Source organism: Epinephelus moara, chromosome 5 (genome assembly GCF_006386435.1).
Source record: "Epinephelus moara isolate mb chromosome 5, YSFRI_EMoa_1.0, whole genome shotgun sequence".
NCBI lineage: Eukaryota > Metazoa > Chordata > Actinopteri > Perciformes > Serranidae > Epinephelus > Epinephelus moara.
In genome coordinates, this window is record NC_065510.1 from 40,583,152 (window position 1) to 40,609,891 (window position 26,740).

The 26,740-nt window shown below is 41.0% G+C and overlaps 3 protein-coding genes across 6 annotated transcripts; 2 read left to right on the forward strand and 1 right to left on the reverse strand.

The window, feature by feature from the left end:
* The first annotated feature begins 1,979 nt into the window (after positions 1-1,979).
* On the forward strand, positions 1,980-8,061 carry zfp91 (ZFP91 zinc finger protein, atypical E3 ubiquitin ligase). 4 transcript variants are annotated; one of them, XM_050044428.1, is made up of 12 exons: positions 1,980-2,897; positions 3,208-3,245; positions 3,413-3,583; positions 3,992-4,031; positions 5,035-5,145; positions 5,227-5,319; positions 5,393-5,578; positions 5,699-5,749; positions 5,975-6,053; positions 6,377-6,491; positions 6,616-6,715; positions 6,827-8,061. In XM_050044428.1, the coding sequence occupies exons 1-12, from the start codon at positions 2,485-2,487 to the stop codon at positions 7,824-7,826; spliced, it is 2,397 nt and encodes a 798-aa protein (XP_049900385.1). In that variant the 5' UTR covers positions 1,980-2,484; the 3' UTR covers positions 7,827-8,061. The 4 variants fall into 4 exon arrangements, with proteins under 4 accessions (XP_049900385.1, XP_049900386.1, XP_049900387.1 ...); XM_050044429.1 differs by having other exon boundaries at positions 1,982-2,897; positions 3,413-3,565; XM_050044430.1 differs by having other exon boundaries at positions 1,983-2,897; positions 3,449-3,583.
* Positions 8,062-8,305: 244 nt separating this feature from the next.
* si:ch211-113e8.11 (uncharacterized) lies at positions 8,306-10,722 on the reverse strand. The gene is made up of 2 exons (XM_050044433.1): positions 10,404-10,722; positions 8,306-10,279 (listed from the first exon to the last, which is right to left on the reverse strand). The coding sequence occupies exons 1-2, from the start codon at positions 10,484-10,486 to the stop codon at positions 9,592-9,594; spliced, it is 771 nt and encodes a 256-aa protein (XP_049900390.1). The 5' UTR covers positions 10,487-10,722; the 3' UTR covers positions 8,306-9,591.
* Positions 10,723-13,948: 3,226 nt separating this feature from the next.
* On the forward strand, positions 13,949-25,093 carry LOC126390692 (uncharacterized). Its single transcript, XM_050045109.1, has 3 exons — positions 13,949-14,374; positions 17,600-17,914; positions 18,013-25,093. The coding sequence occupies exons 1-3, from the start codon at positions 14,255-14,257 to the stop codon at positions 18,184-18,186; spliced, it is 609 nt and encodes a 202-aa protein (XP_049901066.1). The 5' UTR covers positions 13,949-14,254; the 3' UTR covers positions 18,187-25,093.
* Positions 25,094-26,740: the final 1,647 nt, after the last annotated feature.

The window sequence follows — 26,740 nt, forward strand, 5'->3', positions numbered from 1 at the left end:
TAATCCTTTTTAATGGGAAAGTCACACAGTTTGAGGCAGTGGTAGACCACTCCTGTGTTCAAATATGTTAAATTTGTTTTTGTCAATAGAGTTTGGCTTTAAAGGGAGCGATATAATGGCTTAATTTCCCCGTCTGGCATTAATGTAAAGCAGTACAAATACTCTCAATATAGCATGCACTTTGCTTAGCTTCCATGCTGGACTTCAACCTGCTTCTCCAAACTGGGGCCGTACCATCTGTATGCTATATTGAGAGTATTTCCACTGCTTTATCTTAATGCCAGACAGTGATTTCCAATGGGAAAATGAAGCTGTTACATCGCTCTCTTCAAAGTCAGACTCTATTGAAAAAAACAAACAAAAATCAAACAACAGCTGCTGGTCCACCACTGCTTCAAACAGTTATTTTGTTTGTGTTAATGTGACGCTGGCATTTAAAAGAGTTTGTTCTGATTCACTAAAATCACACAATCACACAAACAAAGTAATTGTTGCAGTGGTGGACCAGCAGCTCTTGTGTTCAGTGAGCTAAAATCACTGTTTTTTCAGTGGAGTCTGGTGGCTTTGACAAGAGCAGAGCTGAGGAACTGAAGCTGTTAAAACAGGCTGTCTGATGGAAAGGTAAAGCAGTGAAAATACTCTCAATATTGTATAATCTTGAAATTATATATATATATATATATATATATATATACATATTTATATATATATATATATATATATATATATATATATACATATAGCCTTTTTTTTCTGAACCCTCCACAGCAGTTTGTTACTTGGCTTCCATGTTGGATGCCAGCCTGTATCTCAAAACTGGGGGTGTGCCGACTGACATCTACTGTACGTTATACACTGGGTAAGTACCTCATACAACCCCACTTTTTAAAAAAATCTGAACCGTCGCTTTAATGTTTAGCAAATCACTCAGAGATAATGAAGACATATTTATAAGTTGCATATTAATGATGTTTTTACTTCTTTAATCATGGCATATGGTTCCTACCTACATGATATTTGCTTTTTATACTAAACAGTAACACTATTGGTGTCAGTATTGGTTATTCTGATTCTGTTTTTTAGTAGTATTAGATCAAAACCTAATTTTGTGGTTTAGCTCACCCTGCTTACAATCCAGTGTGGTCGTATGTGTGTACACATGGTGTGTTCATGATCAGTGCATGTTTAATAAAAACTTTACAAACTCTGCCAGACAAGAGGCAGGACTGAGTTTAATTCCCTGGAATATTATCTCCATCATACTGACCCAATAAACACATCAACACCACACCCACTTAACAACATTGGCTGATATAAGGGAGATGGTTTTTAACCAATTTTAAGAGACTTCATGCTGTCAGTGAGGTTATACATTCAGGACAATATTGCCATCTGGTGGTGAATACATCCCATCAGAACAGCCTGCAGCAGAGCTGTGTAGAGCTCAGACCCGGCAGTGCAGGTTTTCACTGGCAGCCATGTTAGCTCCACTGTCATCAGTGCAAAATATTGTAGGACACAAACCACACTTAATCTTTCTTGTGGTTAAAATGTGAATTCATCATATGCATGAAAAATACATTATCATACAGTTTGAGTGCTGAGTCAAAAATGTAATTTAGCCTATTAACTTATTTAACACAGAACACAAAAGTAGCCTATTTGAGGCAGGGGGAAAAAATATACTGATAATAGTAATTTTACCTTGTTTTATTTGGGTTGATATGTGTGGCAGCGAAAGTATTTGGACATTGGACATGGACATTTTCACATAATTACAATAATACTGTATTTTATTTTATTTTTGTTATTTTTTGTGATATACGTTGTTGTAATTTTCTCTTGGATAGGATCTTATATTCCTTTTTTGTATCCTAAAGTACAACAAAGAAGATAGAAATATCCTTAAAACAAACTCTACGCCGTGTTGATACAACTTGCACTACAGTTCCCATGATGCCCCGACGGCCAACCGCGTGCGCGATGCTTTTGCACGTCTGCTGCTGCTTTGTAGATTTATAAAAACAGCATGTCCGCTGACTCGATCTGTAAAAGCCACACGCGGAAATCCAGATGATTTGTAAAGCTGCTAAAATGCGTTGCCGCTCCTGAATATAACCTCAGTTTATATTTGGCTTAAAGGAGACGCAACAAAGCGCACAAAATGGTTGTGCAGCAGGCCCGGGCGAATAAGTAGGTTTGCTATAGCTTTAAGAACGCGAAAATAGTGTCTGCTTCTTTAAAATTATATCGGTTTATTGCTGAATAGATAATTAAGAAAAGTTTTCAATCCCTAATCAATAAATATATGCATTTAATTTGCGACGAATCTAACGCATTCACAGAAAATGTCCCACTGTTGGATAAAGGCCGCTTGCAATCAAAACGTCTTTATACCAGATGTTGTCCGTTTTTCCTCAATTTGCAAGTAAACCTGCTTGACTTTTAGCTGAATTTGAAGTAAGCTGGAGTGTCCTCACGGTGATGGAACCGGCTGGCGACCGAACCGAGGGTGTAAATAAAGGCGAAGAGTCGGCGGAGGACAAGGCCGCAGAAGAGACCCCGGCCACCAGTACGGCCGGTACCCCACGGAGGGGGCTCAGAGAGCGGGGAGCGTGCCGCCCGAGGTCTGGCGTCTCTGCTTCATTGACAGACGTTAACGGGGCAGCGTCGAGCCCACAGAGCTCAGGACGAGTTTTAAGGGACAGGTCCACGAGGGCAGTACCGGCCTGGCTGAAGGACACCAAGAGCGACGACGACGAAGACGAACCGAGCCCGGACACCGGTGCGACTAAACGGAGGAAAGTTTCCAACTCGAGGCGGAAGAAAAATTCTGAATCTGCGGGTTCGGCTGAGGCTGGAGGGGGGGTCGCAGGTGACAGCCTTCAAGGCACAGAGTAAGTTTTAATAGCTTATAGACAACTGCATTGTTTATAATGAGGCTGTCTAGACTTAAAAGGTATGTGTTTATGTCTGTGGGATCAGTTCCTGTCAAACGCACGCCTTCAGCATAGCTCGTCCCCTTTCTGCAGCTCTGCATGGGGAGGGTGGAGTAAAACTTACCTGCCTTTACAATTTGTCACATTTTTATTCGATGCTAAAAAGATTTAAATGCATTGTTGTATTAGAGATATGATAAATGTCATAAGGTCGCTCTGCAGGTAGAGAAAATGTCAGCTCTGCTTTTTTCTTCTTTTTTCTCTGCAGCTCAGAGGACCCCAAGAAACCTGCCACAGATGCTCAAGGTAATCAGAGAAATGTTGGGGAAAAAACTCTTTGATATGTGTCTTGTTAAATCTTCATTAAAGGTAAATGTAATTGTGTGCAAGAGGATTATGTGTCTATTTCAAAAAACGCTGACTTGTGTGTTGTTGTGTCTGCATGTGCCTGAACCACACTATATGGCATACAGGATGTTTGATGGCACACTTTTGCTCCCTCACTCCAGCTCTACCCTCCAGACGCCCCCCAGCCCAGACTCGTGCCAAGCCCACGTCTGGCAGGGCTGTCCGCGGCTCTGCCAAGCCTGTGTGTAAGACCGAACCTGGAATGGAGAATCCAGCTGGTGAGCAACCTGTTGACAGTAAGCTACAATGGTTCAACATGTGGGCTTATAATTCACTAATCAAATCGGTGTTTCAGTTTGCACTTTGCTTAGTACTGTTTTTCTGGACATTAAATCCTATTTAGCTGATATGGGAGGGTTGTGATTATGGATTATTAGTGTAACTTATGGGGTCAGTGCTGCCTTTTGAGATAAACATGTGGGTGCAGTCCTTTCTTGGTCCTCCCTCCTACTTCCAATAACTCAGAGAGACTGCAGTAGAATTTAATAAAATGTTTTTATGTTGTATGCATTTATGCCTTGTCCCATTCTGCATCATTTCTATAATTGGCACATAAATCTAAAATTGGAGGTTCATGTGGCTAAAAGTGTTTTTGTTGCCTTTCTCAAACTTATAATGTCTTTCTTTCTCCGTTTGTCATGCAGCAGTGGAAGGAGAGGTAAAAAATAAAGACAAATATGAAATGTGAGTATATGTGTTGGTCCCTTGGGTAAATTCAAAATGACCATCCTAGCATTAAGGGTGTCTCTCAGTGCTGCAATTATATTCTTTTACAAAATGTTATATGGTTAAAGAATAAATTAAAGAGTCACTTTATCAAAGCTTAAAAAATACATATTCCACATATTTATGACCCACTGAGCCCATGGCTTTTAAATTGTACTGTAGAGTCACAATACCAGGGATGTAGTAGTTGATACCAGTGTCAGTGAAATTACACAATTAGACTCAATACCATAGTTGAAAATTGAAACAAAACAACAAATTGCGTACATTCATTAGTTAAAAACATTGGAATTAAATATAATTTAAATATATGTAGTTGTGTAACTTAAATCTGCCTCAAACACAAAGTCCAAATCTATGTGGGGTTATGAGATTTTGTGGGCGAGTAAATTTATTTTCCATTGTTGTTGCTCAGCACTAGTATATGTAAGATGTGATGGTTGGTCTTTGTGGCGCAGCATTTTACCCAAAGCTGAACATTTTCCAAATCTCAAAAACCAGAAAAAAACCCCCCACAAACGTGCAGTGCTCAGTAGATAGTGCTCAGATACTCTGTAGCGTAGTGCGCTCCTATTGCTTTTCGAGGATTCAAGGTGGGGCTGTTGCTGCAGCTGCATTTGTCGCCATCTTCCATGTGTTGTTGTTGTTGTTGTTGTTGTTGTTGTTGTTGTTCCTCACTGATAGGCGTTTATCTTCTTCCTTTGGGATTTAACCGCAGACTAGAACAATTGTGGGCATATGTGCTGCCCCCTCAGGTCTGTAAGAATTGCATCCCCGGTACCTACAGCACTGGAGAAAATCAAGTGCCGTCACATTTTCAGAATTTTGGCATCAACTTGGTACTGAAGTAATGGTTCCTGTGACATACCTAGTATACTGTCTTGTATATTCTAAACATGTGTGACTAAGGGAGAGTGGTGCTGTGCTCTGATGGCTGCTGTGTTTCCCCCTTATGTCTCAGTAAAAAGAAAGAGGAGGAAAGCGAGGATGTTGCTGAATCAGTCTTGGATGATGAAGACCCTCCATTTCGGGATGACACAAATGACCTCAGCTACCAGCCGCAGAGTCGGAGGTACGTTTATCTCATTCACTTGACCCCGGCAGACAGAAAGTGGGGAACTCTGTCTCAAGTGATTTGTTGTTTCGCTTTCAGTGGAGCAGAGGAAGAAGAGGGTCTCAGCAGTGACGAAGATCTTCCTTTTACAGATGACCTTAACGACCAGAGCTATGACCCAAAGGCTGAACGGTGTGTGTTTGTGTCTGACAAAGTTTGACAGAGGCACCATATGTTTTTATTCAACAACTTTTTTTTTTCACAGGGATGTCCCTAAACCAAAGCGCAGAGCCCCGCCCAGACAGAAGGAGAAGAAAGAGAAAGAGAAGGCACCTAAAAAAGAGAAGGAGGTTGCTGAGATAAAGATAGAAGGTTCAGACAACTTGGAGGGTGTGGAAGAGGAAGTAAAGCTTGAGGAAGAAATCGTGGAGGACCCAGATGGACCTAGAAAGTAAGCACAGTACCAGTTGATGTTTATCAAGTTATCAATAGAACAGATTCACATTATATGTAGGTCTAATGAGCTACAGTCGTACCTTTACTCCTATTAAAGTTTTTCCTTCTGTGTTAGGAGAGGCCGGCGGAAAAAAGACGACAAAACCCCACGGCTGCCAAAGAGAAGGTGAGGTTGATGTCTGTTTTGGAGCATTATAATCTGAACTTTATAATATGATTTAATAAATCACCCTGTCATCATTTCATTCAGAAATAAAACATATGTTAGTGACTGATGTTTGACATTGTGAGCAACAAATTTTGATTTGTGTCCGTGGGGACTTTGAGGTCCTTTTTAAATATTATGTTTCCACTTTGTGACATTGCAATGACATGCACTTCACCCACACAGGAAGAAGCCCCCAGTGCAGTATGTCCGATGTGAAATGGAGGGGTGTGGGACAGTCCTGGCTCATCCTCGCTACCTACAGGTCTGTCTCAGCAACCACACAGTCCTACTGAGGCTTATTTACATCTGTCACTCTAATGCTGTGTTCACAGCGAACATGAAGAGGGGGGGTTGAGTGCATCCTAGCATCAATTCTGATCTCAATATCTCAGAAGTTCAGTTCAGAAGGAATAATGCATAATATGTTCAGATATTTTTTTGATGATTCGGCCATTAACGCCATCATCGAGAACGTGTAAACACAGGAAACCTAAACTTTCTATTTAGGTCTGTTTTCTGTCTGCTAGCCACTCCATCCTCCTGTTAGTGATGATCTGTTTTTATTTTCTTTGTTCTGCACTCCAGCATCATATAAAGTACCAGCACTTGCTCAAGAAGAAATACGTCTGTCCTCACCCTTCTTGTGGAAGGCTTTTCCGACTACAGAAGCAGCTGCTGCGTCACGCAAAGCACCACACAGGTACGCTTACAGTATATACAGAAGACATGGACTATGTTCAATCTGCATCTGACCATTTCTTGTTATAATTGGTACTGAAATGATATGAAAAGCACATCTATATTTGGTTGTTCTGTTACTCTAGACCAGAGGGACTACATTTGTGAGTTCTGTGCTCGTGCCTTCAAGAGCTCCCACAATCTGGCTGTGCACCGCATGATTCACACAGGAGAGAAGCCCCTGCAGTTAGTACTTCTCTGCTCACTATTACTGCTCTTTTGCTTTCTTTGTTCTTTATTCTCTTAAATTCTACAACTTTACTTGAACACGCATTTTCTCTCATTTTCTCCCCATAGGTGTGAAATCTGTGGCTTCACGTGTCGTCAGAAGGCGTCTCTCAACTGGCACATGAAGAAGCATGATGCTGACGCTACTTACCAGTTCGCCTGCTCCATTTGTGGCAAGAAGTTTGAGAAAAAGGACTGTGTGGTGGCCCATAAGGCTAAGAGTCACCCCGAGGTGCTAATCGCTGAGGCTCTGGCAGCCAACGCTGGCGCCCTCATCACAACCCCTGCCTCCCTGCTAGAGCTGCCAGGAAACCCCATGCAAGCAGAGGTCGCTGGCCTGGATGTGAGCCAAATAGGGCAGGATGGGCAGGTGGACCAGCTGAGCCATGAAGGGCAAGTTGGGCAGCAAGTGGCTCAGGTGTCCCAGATGGGTCATGTGACCCAACAAGTGAGTCACCAGGTGGTTTTACTGGGACAAGACCAGAGTCTCCACACCATGCAGGTGCCAGTGACGATCGCCCTGTCCCCCATCGACCCCCCTTCACCAGCTGAAAACCAGCAGCAGACTCACCTCCAGCTCCAGATGCCCGTCCAGTTTGTGCAGGCTGCTCAGCAGCCACAGCAGCCCCAAATCCAACAACTGACCCTTCACTCCAGCTCAGTGGTGACCCAGCATCAGCCCCAGCTGCAGCCTCTTCAGTCGTTCTCCTCCCAGCAGCAGAGCCAGGGGCAGACACAGATCCTTCAAATGACCTTCCAGCCAGTCAGCCAGTCTCAGACCCATATTCAGCAGATCCCCATTTTAGCCACCTCTCAGCAGCTTCAGACCCTGCACACAGCTGCCCTGAGCCCTCCTCTCCTGTCCCCATCCCAGCACCAGGACCCAGGCTCCACTAATGGGGACAGCTTTATTCTGGACAATCCGGTGCTCTCGTCTTCCTCACCGCCAGCCAGCTCCCTTGTGCAGACAGAAGCTATGGGGGAGGATGGTGTTGTCTGGGAGCAGACAGGACACGGGGAAGCTCTGTCGGACAGCACTGAGAGACACGTGCAGCAGACTCTCATGTAAAACAAGGACAGCGCACACAAAACAGAAGATAGAGGCACATTGTCATCAGTAACCTGACATACTGTATTGCAATGTTTGAGGTCAATGTAGGATCACCAATATATAATGTACTGTTCACTCATAGTCATATTTGGTAGCTTTTTAGAATATCTGTATCAGGGAAAAATATGTGTGTGTCTGTATGTGTAAGTTGTTGCCTTTGTACATATGTCCTGTAAACTTAAGTAGCCTTTTATGTGAGTGTGTGTGTAATGATGCTGAGGTTGCAAAGCTGTTGCTGTGATGCAATAATATAGCATACCTCTTAGTAATATATAGCACACACCTAGTGTGTGGCATCAAGGCTCCTACTGAAATAAACCAACTCTATTTATATTATTAACACAAAACACACGTCAGAAAGCTATAGACAGACCCCAATATGTGTGGGGTGAGTAAATTCTGTTTAAATGAATAGGCAGCTATTTTTTCATTTAGTGTCCAGATCTACTGTAAGCCTTTATTTGGCAAGGTTAAAAAAAGATAACAGAAAACTATGTAACAGAATAACATTTCAAACCCTGAAAAGCAGAAGACAAAAAGATGTTTTACAGTCTTGTAAAAAATCACAAAGTATGTGTATTTTAGTTATTTGGCAGTGTCATTAAAACTGTTTCACTGGCAGCTGTACAGCTGTTTGTTCAGCTTGGCTGGGAGACATCGAAGGAATAATAACCCATTTAATGTATGTACTACTCACAGAAGTCTTCAATCAGCCAAACGCTGATCTTGGATATTGTAAATCACAGATGAACCCATAAAATAACAGCAAGCACAGTCACTGAATTAGATAATTAAACTCCAATTATGTCAGTAAAGTGTGATGTAATTTGATGAGCAGAGCTATGTAGAAACTTTGGAGCATATGTCAGTACTAAATCTGCACCTCTGGTTTGTGATTTAGGGTGTGTGGTAGAGCAAACACAAAAACTGTTCATTTATAAGATGTAAATAAACGTCTTAACATTTCTCTGAAGTGTATTCACTGACTGTTTGAGAACATAAATAACACAAACCCAAGGAATTAAACTAATTTCTCCTCTCTTCAACTGGGGCTGCTATAGGAGAGTTGTTGGAGGGTTCTGCTGTTAACAGTATGGTTTCCTGGATCAATCCGCAGCTCCTTCTGTCTACATGCAGAGTTCAATGTTGATGTTTTTTAACTGGGCAAGTGGATCAGAATCTACTTGCCCAAAGTCAATATTTACCTTCTCCTATACAAATTTAATTTATTACCAGTTAGCAAGTAACAACAAAGACTTAAGGTAACTGTCATTCAGTATTGCAAAAGTTCAGCTTTCAACAGAGATTAAAAGGATGTGAGATGGCTCACTTCTAAGCTACTTACACCAACAATTCTAGAACAAAAAAAACTACATCTAATTATTTTCTATCTAGCACATGTCCAACTTGGCAAGTAAGTTACTAGATATACTAGCCCTACATGGTATTTTACTTGCTCTGAGCTATTGAGCAATCCTTATTGTTAAGCCCTGACATGTCAAAATGTCCTCAAGCAAGAACAAACTGCTCTCGATGTGCGATTGACGCAAATAAAAATGTCAGTTGCTTTGGACAAAAGTGTCTTCCAGATGTAACTATGCCTGAGTCATTAATTGGTCCTACAGTGGATAGTGCACAGTTTCTACAACATATACACACTGAGAGAACAGATGTCACCCCAGTACTATTGCTTTGTGACAGCACACAGCCCAGAAATCATTCATCAGGACATGTTGATCTGCTCCCTCTCCCTCTGCATGGCAAACTGCTTCATAGCTCGTTTAGGAGGAATCAAGGTGTTACTCAGTCCAACCTTCCTCTTCTTCAATAGCTGCCCTCCTGACTCTTCCTCTCTTGTCTCCTGCTGGTGGTGCTGGGATCCTCCACCACATGAGCCGCCTGCATGGGACTCGGCTTCATCTGACATTGGTGTTTCTTCACCCACAGGTGGATGAGTGTCAGTCTGGAGGTCACTGTCATGAGCGAACTTGCATTTGATCCCAAACCTGCACCTTCCATCTTTCCTGTATGACACACACATCCTTTTACCTCCTATCTGAGAGGGTTTTGCCTGCATTGTGAGGGGGACGTGTTTCTGCAAGGCGCTGAGCTTCTGGTCTGCCTGAGCTTTGAAAGGGTTGGCAAACACACTGCTGTCAGAGCAGGTATGTAAAGGAGGAGGAGGTAGTTTATTGGAGGGGTGGGAACCCAGGGAAGGAGCAGGTAGGGAGGACTGGCAGGCAGCAGAGGATGCTGGTTTCTGGGGATGTGTTGTTGGTGAAGGGTGCTCTGGGTCCTCTTCCCCTGGTTCTGACTCACTGTCTGATTCACTGGAAGCTGAACCAGACTCCAGCAAGAAGTTGCGGGTCTTTTTGGCAGCTGACGCCTCATCACCCGCCTCCTTTACACAGCTTGAAGAAAGGAAAAGCGAGAGAAAGACCAAGACATTTTAGCTTATGCAAGCTAGCGCGAAATTATTTACAAGTATTCTACAATCTGTGTTTTGTGCTAGATGTTTGTTAAGTGCGCACTTACCCAGCTCCACCGCTGTTTACATCGTCTACATCACCATCGCTGTCAGACTCCGAGGACACTCCGTAACCAACCAGGGAGTTCATGACTCTAAATAATAATATCAACCAGAGATAAGCTGGCTAGCTGGTTAGCTTGGTCTCAAAATTAAAACGCGCTAATACTGTCGCTGGATAGTTAAAATGTCACACTAAACAGCTGACTTCATTAAAATAACAGCGAGGAAATCTTTGACCATTCCCATGTCCCCTTTAACATCCAGCAGGTTTAAGGTCTAACGTTAGCTGCTGTCATTTAGCCGCTGCTCGGTGTTTACTCCTCTCTATAGTTGCCTGCACTGACACCTGCAGCACAGGCGTGGTACTGCACCTGTAAATCATCACCTGCCTACAAACCACAAACATCGACCCGTTAACTTAAAGGAACGAAAATTCAGTATATTTTCAATGTATAGGGATGAAATATAGTATGTATATACATGTAGTATTTTTTGTAATGCACTGTGGAATATATTTTTTGATTTTTTTTTTTTTTTTTAACTTCCTGCTAACTTTCTTATATTTGAAAACAAAGTGGTGAGCAGTCCTTATATTTTGTATCATGTTCATTATATAACATATTCGGTTAAAAAAAGGTATTATATTGGCATGGGCTTCAAGAACCTGTGTATGTGGAATAAGTCAATTTTAAAATATACAGTTCACAAGTGCTTTTAATAACATATATTTTCAGATATCCAGAATTGACTGTTACATTAACTACTAAGGTTTAAATTAAAGTGTGTCAAGTTAATCACGTTTTTACCAGTTACTATTATGACCTTTCACCCATCAACTGGCTTTATTGTAATTAACTGTTATCTGACACCACATCAAGAAAACATTATTTAAAATTATTATAGCCTAATTAGTATTATTATTTATATGTGTGTGTGTCATTGTTTAAAGGTGTAAAGTCCCTGAGAGAGATTAGTTCACTAACTCCATGCATTTGCCCCTGCTCTGAATCAGTATTGTCAACTTGTGGAATTCATAAACTCTGTAATTTATAATTTGTTTATAATACATTTAGTGACAAACACTTATCCAGACAGGTATGTTGACTTGTTTAACACAGGTATAACTAATAGCCACATTTATAGCTGCTGCATTTCATGTCATGTGTGCCTGTGGCAGGGCTGTAGCACTGTGAATGTTGGCTTACTGACATGGCTTCCTGGCAGTCTAACTGGCACATCAGTAATGTCCCTGGTTGCACCTGTTGTTTTTCTACTATGACAAGTAACAGTAGATGAGTGGATCCCTATTGTGAAGTTTTTTAACATTACAGGCCTCAAATCTTTGCTGTATTGGTCTGATATTAATGTGAGATTTATTTTGATGTGGAGAACACATAGGTTAAATCAACTTAATAGTCCTTTATTGGTACTTGCAGTTTCTTTTATGATGGTATGGTACAGTATGGTTTTATAGCACCACACTATAAAAAGGCCCATTACACGTAAAAGTCCTGCATTAAAAATCTAACTTACAGTATCAAATGCAGTCATTTAGACCAGCCCCTGTCAGTGTTATAATAAGTAGTGGAGTGTAACCACCTTTACTCAAGTACTGTCTTTGAAAACAATTTTGAGGTATTTGTACTTTGAGTATTTCCATATACACTACTTTATACTTCTATTTTAAAGGCAAATATTGTATTTTTACCTCTCTAAATCTATTTGATAATCTTAATTATTAATTACTTTGCAGATTCAGATGATTAACGCTTCAATAAACTAATGAATTATAATGTATTATTATTAAATGACATTACCCAGCAGCATACAAAAAAAGAGCACCACCGTTACCAGCGGCAACATTTAAAGTGACGAACATATTCATGTATCACTAATTATAATTCAATAATAATAAGTGCCTTTTCTTTCTGTACTTCAAGTATATACTTCTGCACTTTTACTTAAGTATAGAATTAACGTTGTACTTCTACCTGTAACAGAACTTTTACAACACAGTGTTGCCACTTTTACTTGAGTAAAAGATGTAAATACTTCTCCCATCAGTGGTTATAATATTATTCTTGGTGTAGTCATGGACACAGACCTGAATTTCAACAGCTACATCAAGACAATTACAAAGTCAGTCTACTGACACCTGAAGAACATTTCAAGGATGAAAGGACTAATGTCTCAGCAGGATTTGGAAAAACGTCCATGCATTTATCATCAGTAGACTTGACTACTCTAACAGTGTCTTTACAAATCTCCCTAAAAACTCAGTCAGACTGCTGCAGCTGATTCAGAACGCTGCTGATCGAGTCCTCACTGACACCAAGAGAGTGAATCACATCTTTCCAGCTCTGAGGATTTTACACAGGCTTCCTGTCTGTCAGGGTATCAACTTTAAAATACTCCTATTGGTTCATAAAGCACAACATGGTTTAGGGCCCAAACACGTTTCTGACCTCCTGCTACACTTTGAACCATTCAGACCTCTCAGGTCATCTGGGACAGGTTTGCTTTGTGTCCCTATAGAGCCACGACTAAACATGGAGAAGCAGTGTATATACACAGTGCAGTGTATTCTTGTATTTAATACCTGACTTTATACTAGGGGTGCCCGATTAATATCAGCATGTCATCAGTATCCAGCGATAGTGGCTTTATAATGAATTATTACAATTGGCCAACATGCTTTTTCACATTTTGCACAATGGATGAATATAACATACATTAAAAAGCATTCCACTTCATGTCTCCACCTGCTGGTGGGCCATCACGATAAGAGTATGCATGCATAATATGATGTTAATTCCACTACAGAAGAGACCTGATGATCACTAAACCTATGTGGGGAAAAAGTGGTTATATCAATATCGCTATCAGTTATCGGTTATCAGATATTGGCAAAAAATCCAATATCTTGCATCCCTACCTTATACCTGTAACTTTCCATCTTGTTTCTACTGTCTAGTTCTTTAATGGATTGTTTTAAATGTCCTTTAATGATGTGTTGTTTTTTTTGCAACTTCTCTTGATGCTTTGATCTTTTATGTAGATCACCTTGAATTGCCTTGTTGCTGAAATGTGCTACACAAATAAACTTGCCTTGATGCAACATGCAGGCATAAGCAGCAGGCTAGTAGTCCTAGTTGCTCTAAATGAAGTTCATTTCAATCACTTCATATACTTCTGGTAAATCTATCTATAACAATTATATTTTGTAAACTCTTATCAATAAGAAATAAAGTCCTACTCAAGTACAGTGTAAATACCTCAGAATTGTGACAGCCCAGTACTTGAGTGGGCCTATATTCTGATATTTCCGGTACTGTTCTTAGCTGTAAAAGACTTGCGCTGTTGCTGTGATCTTTGTCTGCCAAGAGGACACATTGAAACAATCCAGACAACATCCTTCTTAAATTTAGACCATCTTTGCTTTTGTCACTACCAGTAAATCAGATAAGCTCCTCATGAATAAGTTGATGAGCTCCTCCTTCCTCCCCTCCGCGGCCCTCCGCCCCCGCTCGTCCCGTTAAATTCCTCCTGCCTGGCATCAGGTTCCCGGGGGAAAGGGCGGAGAGTTGGCCACCAACTCAGTAACATAAGTACCGAACAGTGAGCAGACAAACTGGGGAACTCGTTTTACCGAAACCTAAGAGAAGCGAAGCGGCTCTGGCTCTAATTAAGGCTGCACTGACCGGTGAACGGAAGGGCAGTGAAGTGAACCATGACCGGCAATCCGGTGTTATCGGGATGAGGCAGGCGCACACGGGCGTATATTAGGGGGCCTGTCGCTCTCCTGCTACAAGTGCGCGTTTACTCAGTGTTCCCGGTAGAAGCAGCTGGAGGTCCAATGGCAGCCAGGCGGACTAGAGGGATGACCGGCTCGGATCTGAGCAGGAGCGCCGTGGCCCGGGCTACTGCTATAGCTGAGCAGCTCCGCTATGAGTGCTCCATCTTACTGGAACTTTATGTAAGTAAAGGAGCTGAATGTTTCCACTGGCTCCAACCTGCCAGCAGATCACAGTGTGTGTGTGTGTGTGTGTGTGTGTGTGTGTAAGGGAGAGTGAGAAGTAGGCCAAGGTTAAATGGAAAATTAATAGATTTTCAGTGTGTGTGAGTGTGTGTGTCATGGGTGTCCTCTGCCTGTAACTTTGTGTGTGCATGCATGTGACTGTGTGTTCGAAGAAGAAGTACATGGACAAAGAACGATGAAAGGGATGCGTGCAAAAGCAAGATAAGAGGGAGGTTGTGTGTGTAGGCCCGTGCGTGTGTGCGTGTGTGTGTGTGTGTGTGTATGAAAAAGAAAGAAATTATGTCTAGGACAGCGGGGGGTAGGAATGTGGAGTGGAGGGGGTGCACTCAGTTGGAATGACAGAGGTGGGCGTTTTTCTGGCACAAGCTCATTGATGCCTGGGCATGAAGCCTTCATCTCCTTTCCACACTCCAGCGTCTCTTTGCCTATAGGTGTGAGAGCTACCGGTTATTAAAACTTCTTGGTTTCCTGCCAGTCTGCTGCCTCATCCTTCCTTTCATGTGTCTCGCTAGGAGCAAGGGAGCGGCCTGGCATACAACTTCATCCACTCCATTCCCAGGATTTGACCCTTCTTCCCTCTATCTTTTACGTCTCCTTCAGTTTCCTTTGATTTGTATCACTGACTTTGTGGGCATAGTTCCTGGAGATATCGCTGTACCCCTTGTGCTCCAGCATTCCAGTGAACACACCATGAAGTGATTAGATATGTCTTGGCCTGTCATACAGAAATTTATGTACGTTTGTGTCTTCTGTGTTTTCTCTCCTTGCCTGGGAGCAGGCTGTCCCTTGCCTATTCGTTGGGTGAGAAAACGCTCATTTGCAACATTCGTTCGATTTCTCTTAAATCATTTTCAGAGTCTACCATGGTATCATAATTCACAAAGATCCACAAGAGTATTGTCTCTGGCTACAGTATCTCCTCCCGGGGTGTCTATAACTGGCTGAATCGCATTTCCTCTGCAGTCGGAGCAATAAACATTAACTTCCCCCAGACTCTCAGAGCTTAGGCCACAGGTCACATTAGGCCACTCTGTCACTCTGGTACTAACTTGCACGCAGGGTTCAACATTAACGCCTCAGTATAATGTCACAAGGAGGCCTCAGGGATTCACAACTTGCTCAAGTACCAAAGCTGATGCCAGCTACAATCATGCCTGCAAAATAGCATGTCGGCATAATCAGACAGAACATAATGCCATATCATAATGTGGCTCTGAGAGTACAAAGGTGCTATCTTTTTATATGTTGATTTGCAAGGGTAGAGATGATAGCGGTATAGTTTGGATTTTTTTATCAATGTTAAAGGAATAGTTTGCTATTTTGATAAATAGGCCTGTTCACCTCTCTTCGAAGGTTATATTTGAAGATTGATACCACTCTCATGTTCAGACCGTAGCCTAAATATAAAGCTTGTGTCAGCACCTGGTTAGCTTAGGTTAGCACAAAGACTGGAAACAGAGGGAAATAGCTAGCCTGGCTCTGTCCTAAGATACAAAGACATCTGTCTACTAGCACCTTAACTAGTGCTGCCCCCTGAAAGTTGAATATTTGAATCAGTCGTGGCAGACCTGCTCAGCCGCCTGTAGCTGCAGAGTGAGTGCTTCTCACACAGACAGCTGCGGACCCAGACCCAGGGAGAGTCTAAGTGGAGGCAGCTGCCTGGAGGAAGAAGCTTTTCCTTGTCAGGCTCCAAAAGAAAATTATCTTCTGCCTTGTACTCATAAGAGGTGAATTTACAGCTCACAGCTACGTAATACAATAGTCTCTGGCTTTTGTTCGATAGCAAGGGTCATTAGCATACAGTTCGGGACTTGGCTTGTTAACTATACACTGTCTAACTACACTGTCACCCTGAATGCCCCATTAAACCCCGATCAAACTCTAAAACACTATTTGGAAAAAAAGGACAAATAGCTGAATATTTGTATTAAACAGTGGAATCAGATTTGTCTGACATAATTCTGAGTCGGGCACAGCTCTAAACTAAGTCACCAGAGAAAAATCACCACGGAATATGCTACATTTGCACGTGATATTATGATGCAGATACGGTGAAACTTTACTTTTCAACAATACTGTGGTTAATGTGTGGTTTGTTTAGGCTCAAAAAACACTTGGTAGTGGTTTGATAAAGATCATATTTTGGCTTAAAGTACCCAGTCTTGGGGTCACAATCATACCTGGAAACACAGCAATGCCTCGGTTAAAAAAACCCAGCTGTTTTAGTTGCATTATCCCTAGTGGAAAACAGTGACAGGTTACTAAAAAACACCCATGATTAGTGCCTTCAAAGCAGCTGGAAAAACAGCAGTGACTCGCTAAATCACAACTGGTTTTCTTGTTTGCTGATATCGAACAGTGGTCTGCAGCTTGGTAGGTGGCATATCAATTACATATGAATTTGAGGAATTCCTATGGTTTGCATGTTCCACATTCTATCATTAGTGTGTCATGCAGTGTGGGACTCGTACTGGTCCCATCTTGGACTGGACTTGGTCTCAACCTCTCAAAGTCCAAGTCTTGTCTCTGCCTCGATACACTCTGGTTTTGGTCATGACATGATCGTCTATAACTCTTGGCAAGAAAGTAAATATTTGTATTTCTCCAAATGTCGAACATTTACCTTATTATCAATAAACAGTTTGTGTTAATGATTTTGATTTTCTGATTTTTACTTTTACAAGAAAGTCATTTTATTTTACAGCATATTTTTGTATACAGTATAGTTTTGTGTATGTTTCTTTTTCTCAATGCTTCTGTGGTGCTCCTGTGTTATTTTAACGTGCTCACTTTAACCTTTTACTTATTGACTCAATAAACCCTCATTGGAATAAGGCCAAGCACAAATTCCTCTTCTAAGGAAGACCTTTTCCTGTGTTGGGTATAATTTATTGTTTGAAGCAATCTGAATGAGCCTGAACAAATTCTTGCTGCATTAGGAGAAAAGCCCTGTTGCCTCATAGACAGTTATCTTCAATATGGTGCCAAATTTCTGTCAGAAATGACGTCAGTGTGGTTAGTACTTGAGAGAAAGCATTCTTCAATCTTTCACTTATGCACTTCACTTTCCAACTCCTCCTTTTCTTCCTTTCCATGTTAATGTCTTCCCAAATCTCACTTCTGTTGTTAATTTTCATCCTCTTTGTTTTCTCTCTTTTCAAGAGAAATAGGGAGAGTTTCACTGCAGATGTTACGGTTACCGACGGTCGCCTGGTGTCCGTCCCTCCTCCCTCCTCCCAGCTGGACACCAGGGACAAGCTCTGGCGTCTGCACTCTGCTCTGCTACAGTGCCGCAGCTTGCTGGAGCGAGCCATCGCCAAAGAGGAAGAGGAGCTGGGTGGTGGGAAGAAGGGGGATTATGAGACCCAGAGGAAGATGGTGAAGGACACTCTGTCACTTCTCTTGATAACCACTGGAGAACTCCTCAAATCTGTTGATGGCACAGCGGTTCTGACTCCCAGCTCAGAGGGATTAGAGGTAGGTGCCGATGTCAACAGAGGTGTTTGGATGATGGTGAAAGTGCTGGAGAGAAATTAAGGCAGGGCTTGGTGATCTCCCCTCTTTCTTGTTGGCAGTTAGACGGTCCGACCACTCTGTTTGAGCTGAAGCTTTGGGTGTACCGGATCTTCAGAGAGGTGGACTACTGGACCAAGACGGCCATCACCACCTTGAAAGCCCTGCCCACAGTGATAGACAAGGATCGAGCGAGGACCGCGCGAATCAGGAGCACAAGAAGCACTCGGAGATGAGATGGAGGCGTGAGGAGTCTGTGTGGGCGAATAGGACTAATGAGAGACAAAAGAGGTTAGGGAGAGACAGAAAGAGGTGAGTGAAGGAATCAGAAGATGCAGCAAGGTGTTCAGCCACGGGCCAAAGTGAGAAACAAACATATGGTGTGAATAAGAAGGAGATGAGTGAAAATAGACAGCCGAGAGAGAGACAGCAGGAGTTGAGTGGGTTGGGCTAGTTTCTAGGGCATAAAGCTCCCCTTACATGAACAGAGGCCATAGACAGAGCAAGGGACAGTCGTAGCCAATAACAGCATTTGTTGGAACAAGTTTATTTTAAGTATGACAGAGTCTAATACAAGTTTATATTTATTGTTTACCTTGAAATACAACAATGCATCTAGATTCAGATCGAAGATGCACTTTCTTTCTTTCTTTCTTTCTTTCTTCATAACATTATTAACAGCAATTCAAAATGCACAAATATGTCTGTTCACCTGCTAACGTAAACATCTCACAGTCGTGGTTTTCCTCATGTATGTGCTCCTTTGACACAGCAGAAGTTATTATTTAAGATATACTGCCAGGATCCAATACAGCTGATGGAGGAAGCAAAGGGCACATTCAGATGAAAATGAGAACATTTGAATTCATGCCATCACCAGACTGTAGCTCTGACATGTGTAGTTTTGAATACTGTGGCTATAAATCCTTCCACATATGTTATTGTCTGGGGATATTCAGTGTATGAAGGGGAAAACAATATATGTAACAGCACCCTCTAGTGTTTACATAGATGAATTCCTTCTTTCTTTCTTGGTTTTCCTCAGTAATGCTTATGTCAAATTATCCTTTATTCCTTTGGTTTTGTTATGTTTTTAGGGCACTTTATCAGCGATGAAATCATGTCACAGGGTTCAGGAACAACAAGTGTGTTGCAATTGCAACAGCATTAGTTTAAACTGATGGGCATGCAAATGGGCACGTAAACAGGGAGTGGAGTGGAAATACCATGTAAATAGTAGAAGTCCGCAAACTTGAGTGATAAAATAACTTTTTTTTTTATTAAAATCTTAGTCTACTTTGATTTATTTGTGATACTGATTTTAATTGCTTAAAATTTATAATGGCTTAAAATGCATTTAACTTAAACAATATATTTTTGTTTATAAAAAACTAAAAACGAGTGACACAAGAATCATATTCTGCACAATAATCATTCTGAACATATATCACATTTTGAGCAGGTCTGAATTAGGCTTGGGTGGTACTGTGGAGTATACATAGATCCCCCCACCCCCACCCCACCCATACACAGACACACCGCAAATAGTGAGTTTTCTACATTCTTCAAGCTCTTTTAGCCTTTTCAGTCTAATAAATAAACAATATAAACTCACAAAATGTCAAGAATGGTCATATTAATATTAGAGAAATACAACCATACACCTTCTAAATTCAAGTTTCTCTCTTTCACAGAACTAAGACTGGCTTTATTGCCTCAAGACATGATAAAAAACACTTCATTCAGACTCGACAGAAACAAAATAAAATTCACTGAAACCGCCCTGGTTAGTTTTGGTAGTCATTTAGTTAGTTCACCTTTCCACCTATCACCACCTCTGGTTAGGTGTAACGAAATCCTCAATTCATAGAGTGATATATTTTGTAAAAATGCAGCCTTTCGCTGTCATTGATGGCCAACTGTTTACAGTCCTGTAACATTATGCCCAGTCCCCATGTTTGTCAGCTCAGCTGCCTGTTCCACTAGTAGAGACTGAATTCTGGTGGGAAATGATGGTCGAGCAGCTACTAACAGTAGGCGTCTAACTCAAAGAAGAAGAACAGCGGTTGAAAATGTCTGCAAGTTGGGAAAACAATGATATTTGGGAGCTTCTTACCCTCCAAGCCAAGGGCAAGATCAGCTGTCATATAACAGGGATGGTAAATGATTGTTATTGCCATGTTTATGCTATTTTTATTGTTTATAAAGCGCTGCAGATGCGTATGTTATACATCACATGAGAGGCCGACGCTGTTGTGTTACATGTCACACCTCTTTTGGTTGCGAGATATTGTCTAAAATCACACACTGGAGCATCATGATGCCACTGACGGTAAATAGAAAGATGAGCCTCTGTATTTTTGATAATATTAAAATCCATACTGTAGGGATCTATGAATACCTTGGTATACTGAAGTACTGTGTTTGAGTCAGAGCCTAGTGCGAATACAATCAGCAGAAAATAAGGATTTGTTCCCATCAAATGACCCATTATCTATGTGTTAGGCAGTTGTTGCTTGCCCTGCGACAATCAACTTATAGCTGATAAATTCATTTGTATTAGACTGGTTAAATTGTGATTACAGTAACAGCGAAATTAATCAAAAATGGCCCTCAATGTTTAACTTTGTCAGTCTAACCTGGGCTGTGTTACTAATTAAATTTGCATCAGTCATAGACTCAGATTGTTTTAAATGATGCATGAACCTGCGTGGGTAAGAAAAAGAGAAGACACTGTAAATTGGATTGAATCCTACATATTGAAGTCTTACCCACTAAGATCCATGATAATGTGGAGCACGAAGCAGAAAGGGATGTGTTTGAGCAAAGTATATATCAAGAGCTCATTTCACAGTTTAACTTATGTCACTTTGTTTAATTAAAGGGCTGAGGGTTTATTTTGTTCATATGTGCCTTATCACACACTGTATTTAGGCCTGTAGGTCAATAAACTGTTATGTGCACCGGGAGTATAAACAAATGTGTGAGATTTGAGTGAAACACGGTACTCCAAACTGTTTTCAGGATTCTGGAAACTGAATAGTGTTACTGGAAGGCAGCATGAATGCATTCCATCGACTGATCTGAGTCGCAATGATTGACTTTAAATATGAAATGTAAACCCCAGGAAAATAAGAACTGCTGTTTACTTTGTGCATGCACTAAATGAAGAACAAAAATTCACACAGCACAAATGCATCTAAGGATGCTTTGGAGTGCAGCACTTTTAATGTGATACACTGTAAATGCAAAGTTTCATGTGCTGCATTTGCTGTTCTGTGTATGGATTTGGGATGTATTATCTTTCCTCATGCTCTATGATCATGATGAGCTATCTGCTGGACTACCCAGCACATAAATCTTATAAAACTTTTTTTTCCCAACAGGATTTTCCGGCTCTGTCCTCTGTTTTGAGTCTGGTTGGCCTCAGACTAGGACAGCCTGGTCTCACAAAAATACATGACATGAACACAACCTCTTAATACTGCACTATGCTGCCGTGGCAGGTAGTGTGTTGAAATGGAATGACAATTAGGGTCCTTTGTTGTGGGGTGTACATGCATTTCCAGGTTCAACTACATTTTGTTGCCTAAACCCAACTGCCACACCATACATAACAAACATAATTATTTTAATTGAAAACACAATCCTCTTCTAAACCTAATCAAGTACTTTTGGTGCCTAAACCTAAGCGTGCCACTAGCATGTAATTTCAACATCATGTGTGCCACCACCACATAATGTGGTGTTAACAGGTCGTGGTCATTTCAAGCATTTCTGTGAGAACACTCTGGACCATGAATGGTCAAAAACCAAAGAAAGTAGGCCAAATTTCACCAAAAAAATGAAAACAACAACAACAAAAAAAAACCGCAAGTGTTTTGCTACAGGTGATGAAATATTAACCAATAAGTCTGGTTTGAATAACACGTCTATGAGTTAAAGGTTTATGAGACACAAAAATATTAACCAGTAAATGTATGTGTTAGCATTTTACTGTGGAAAGTCAACACAGAGGCACTTATTTTATCCAACATTTTGACAATTGGAAGATAATTACAAGAAATATGCTGCACTTATTACAAAGTCACCAAAGTTACAAAGTCACCAAAGTTACAAATTCACCAGGACTGGGACTATTGGACCAATGCATTGGTCTCACTGAAATGAATGAGGCTGCATATCTTTGACGCAGTGCTATTGTTGGTCTGAATGCAGCCTCAGAGCCTGTGCATTAGCTTTATGGGGCAACTGAGTAGTTACGGGTTCCAATGGCTTCATATTGTTCATCTGTTTGTGCCTCACATATCATCTGTCTGTCAGGGATTGACCCACACAAGACAGTCATTTTGAGTCTGTCCTCTCCCCACAGATCACAGGAAGTACAGCACTCTTGGCAAACAAAATGTTATGTTTGTGCATGTACTGTTAATTGATTATTTTCGCATTCTTTTAAATTGTGACTGTGTTTGTGTCTCTTCTTCATGAGGGTAGGTTTTTAAGCTATGATGGGACCTCCCTTTTGACTTGTGGTGCAGAGAGAGCATGCTGTAGACAAATGGCTCAAGCACTAAGAGAGGATTAGGTTCCCATCACATCTGTCTATAAGCAGCAACCATACTCTAGGAAACTGACAAACTCAGAGTTGTCAACTGTGGTGGGATTTTCACATTGTAAAGACTGTATTATTAACAGTTTTGTCATAAAGAATTGTGATTAACTTCCTTTATCCCCGATGGTCAACCAAATATTTGGATGTAAGTTATCTCTTGCTGTTTATCTTTATGGTCAAGCAGCAATACTCCTCACCCTGCAAATGTAGCTTTTACTGTGCAACAATTGTCTTGCTGGAAACACTTTTGGCCCTTGATAAAATGTTGACACAAGAGGCTAGACACCAAAGCCAGATGTAATCTTTGGGCTGACACATTTGTTTTGTATTTCCCTACATCACTGCAGTCCAAATGTCTCCTTGGTGTCTGAAATTAAATCTGTTGATTGGAGTGAAAACCATCTTCTCTTGAGCTTTTCTAGTAAAGCCGGTTTCAGACATGGAATCTGTAACATTGCTGGGTGTATCTATCCATTTAAGTAAGTACCAGCTTTCTGACCTTTAGACATACAGGAGGCCTCTGTTATGAAAAAGTTTCATGTTGACTCTATTCACACAAGACAGGACTAGGGTTGCAGTGATTTACCAGTTGCTTATCTACAATATTGAAAATAAAATGTAACTGGATGGAGAATCATCCCTTTAGTTTAGTTATTTTCAAAGGGGAGACTTTTTATACATAATTCTATAAATAAAATGGTTTCAAGTTTCAATTATAGTAATAAAACATTTGTTCAACCAAAAATAACCCTTCCATTTTCATTCCTTTAAGGATCATTCTGACTGATTAACATAAACTCTTTAACTCTATGATTCTGTGAAACTGTGATATTTTCTGAGCCAGTTATCATACCGTAAAAATCTCATACGGCTGCCACCCTAGACAGGACATATACAGATAGAGCAATGCGCATAGGGTTGTACCATGAAACCATGGGCCAGCAATTAACAAATATTTTCTTGATCATTTATTGCTAGTTATTTTCTTGACCGATTGACTGATTGATTATTTTGTCTATAAAATGTCAGAAAATAGTGAAAAATCACAAAATCCCAGAGCCCAAGTTGTCATCTTTCATTTGCTTGGTTTGTCCAACGAAGGATCCATAATGCAAAGATGTTCAGTTTACTATCAAAAGTAAGCAACTCTTCATATTCTGGAACCTCAAACATTTAATGACATTTATGCTGAACAATTACTTAAATAAGCAATTGACCATTAAATGTTAATTTTCTGCAGACTGATTAATCAACTAGTTGTTTCAGCTCCTCAGAAGAAAGGGATAGTTAAGTAAGTTAGGAATAGTGTGTGAGGTGAGACAGTTTACTGCAACAATATTTTTAACTGTTTTGTTTTCTTGTTATCAGTGTGGAGAGCATGTTCTCTAATATCAGCTTTGGACCAATGTAGGCTGCCACTTAGTCTAATGTGCTGCTTCAAAAACCACATATTCACCGAAAACTTTAGGTATAGTACCTTTAGAACTAAAATGAAACCCTACAAACACGAACCCAAACCCTGGATCCATTAAGCGTTTTCACCTTAGACAGTACTCTTGAATGTAGGTGCAGCTGTTGTCACTCACTGCTCGATCCAGCTCTCATTGTATTTCCTCTGCCTTGGTGAAGCAGAGGGAAGTCTGCATGTCGTTTATGGTCCACGTAATGGGGTTGCACACCAAGATTTTCAGAGCAAAAAAGAACAGGCTGGAGTGAGAGACTTTCTCGATGGGATATGTAAAATAAGGAGTCCTTGTCAGGCAAGAGCAGGAGTGTAGTGCTGCTGGAGCACACCAGAATGATGCTCCACCACGTTTTTTCGCCAAGTGAGGATTAGAGTATGCAGTTAACATATTCATATTGAGTAATATGCAAGTAAACATTCCACCTTAAAAGTTGCCGGCAGTCGGCCCATTGAATTAGGTTTTTTTCCTCAGTCTACAGCTGCTGTGAGAGGCAGCAAAACATCCTTTGATTATATAGTTATAGTTTAATAATGTATGTAAAACTTGCCATGGTATGAACAGTGGTTACATAAGCCCCAAAAGCAGCCACAACACAGCCCTGAGCAAAGTGACAGTTCTCTCTCGACCAATCAAGGCACTACAGTGTTTCTAGCTCCACCTTTAGTACCAGATCAGTATACTAGGTGGAAGGTAGGTGCCACACTTTCGCGATGATGCTGTTTCAAAGTCAGCAGTAACTGCCGTATGAGTGCAGTGCGGAGCAGCGGTAACTAGCTAATCAGTGGGATACACACATGCACTAGCATGCACACGTTGCTGGACAGGCTTACCACAACAAACCACAGAGAAGCTCCAATGACAGCACACACACACAGAGCATTACTTGCCCAGGACGCCATTACTCCATGTTATATTTGCATAGTAGATGGCTGTTGGCTGCTACATTAATGTGAATATGGTATAGAGCTCCTTTATTGTCTTTCTGAAACTTAAGTACATTGTAAAAACATATTGCTTATTGATTGGATTCCTGAGTGGGTTTAAATAAATTGATCTTGGCTATAATCTGAGTTGTTTCTTGTATCTGTGAGACTTAAAAACAGATTGGCTCACAAATGTTGGTGATGAGTAAAGTGTTTGAAAGATTGGATGTCTTTTTTTTGGTGCAAGAAAAATTAATGTGAGAAAAATGTGTTTTGTTACATTTTGAGTTTGAATATTAGAAGTGAGATTCTGTGTGTATGTGTGTGTGTGTGTGTGTGTGTGTGTGTGTGTGTGTGTGTGTGTGTATGCGCGCCTGCGTAGGAGGGAATGTGCGTGTACTTGTGTGTTTGTGTGACTGTGTGTATGTGTGTGTATGCTTGTGTGTGATGTGTGTGTGTGTGTTTGACAGAGATAGAGGGGGAGGGGTGTGTGTGCAGGGAGAGCTAGGAGCAAGCTCTGCAGTGTGTGTGTGTGTGTGTGTGTGTGTGTGTGTTACAGCAGCACAATATGTGCCTGTGCTGAATGAAAGGGAAATGAATGCGGTGTGTGTGTCTGTGTGTGAGAGTGTGTGCTGTGGAAGAGGGTGTGTGTCCTTTATTGGATCTGTGTGTGTGTGTGTGTGTGTGTATCTGTGTGTAGTTTGCGAGGACTGTATAATTGTGTGTTGCTGTAGCCTACATGTGCACTGTGAATGTTTGTCCTCAGCAAGGATTGTGTATCTGCGTGTGAATGTTAGTGCATGTGTGTGTGTGTATGTGTTTGCATGTTTGTGTGTATGTGAATACACACGCGTATTGGGGGTATTGGTGCGGGTGATGAAGTGTTCATGATAGTGTGCACACGCAAACAGAGCAGAATTACAATTAAACCGAACTCATTCAGCAGCTCCCAGATCTCCATACATTTTCTCTCGCATCCTTCTTCTTCGGCCTTATCTCAACCAGGCATCATTTCTAAGATACTTGATGACTGTTATATCCTCCTGTGTGTATCAGGACCTGTGCTTCAGTATTTGTCAAGTGGTTCCATATTCCACCAATTCAGGGTCTTTATCATTTATCAGCATCATAAGTTTTAAAGTCAGTCTAATGAAAAATATGCAGCAAGACTACGGCAGAGGTTGGCAATTACGTTCAGCCAAAGGCCGCTGCTTTTCAGCAGTGCAGGTTAACAGGTGCAGTGTAGACATAGCTGGCATTTATTTGAATTATAAACATTTTCAAATGTTAAAAAATAAAATAACCTAGTTATGTGGCTGATTTTAGCTTTGGTGCAAGTTATGACCTTAGACCTGTAATATAGGCAACTGTAAATGACAGATGTGAAGGTATCAGATAATGTGATTTGACAAGCTCAGATGTCAAGCTAGGCTAAAATCAAATCCAAGGACTACTACTCCAGATAAAATAATGTAAAGCCCAAACAACAATAGATAATAAAAACAGGGAAAAGTTCATCTTTCCTATAGTCCCGTGATTTATTAGTATGTATGATTATCTATGAAGTTGGGGGACTGGTATGGGACATATTAAACAAGAAGGATCAAAATCAAAGTAGAAAAGGCTGAGATATCCCAACTCTCAGTCTTAAGTATAGACAGGTTTCCCATTAACAAACAACCAGTTTTAAAGGAGCTGTATACAAAATTCAGATAACAGCTAAAGCCCCTTTCACACATGCACTGCAAATCTGATATTATCTAGACTTTGCCTGAAGGAGCTGTGTATG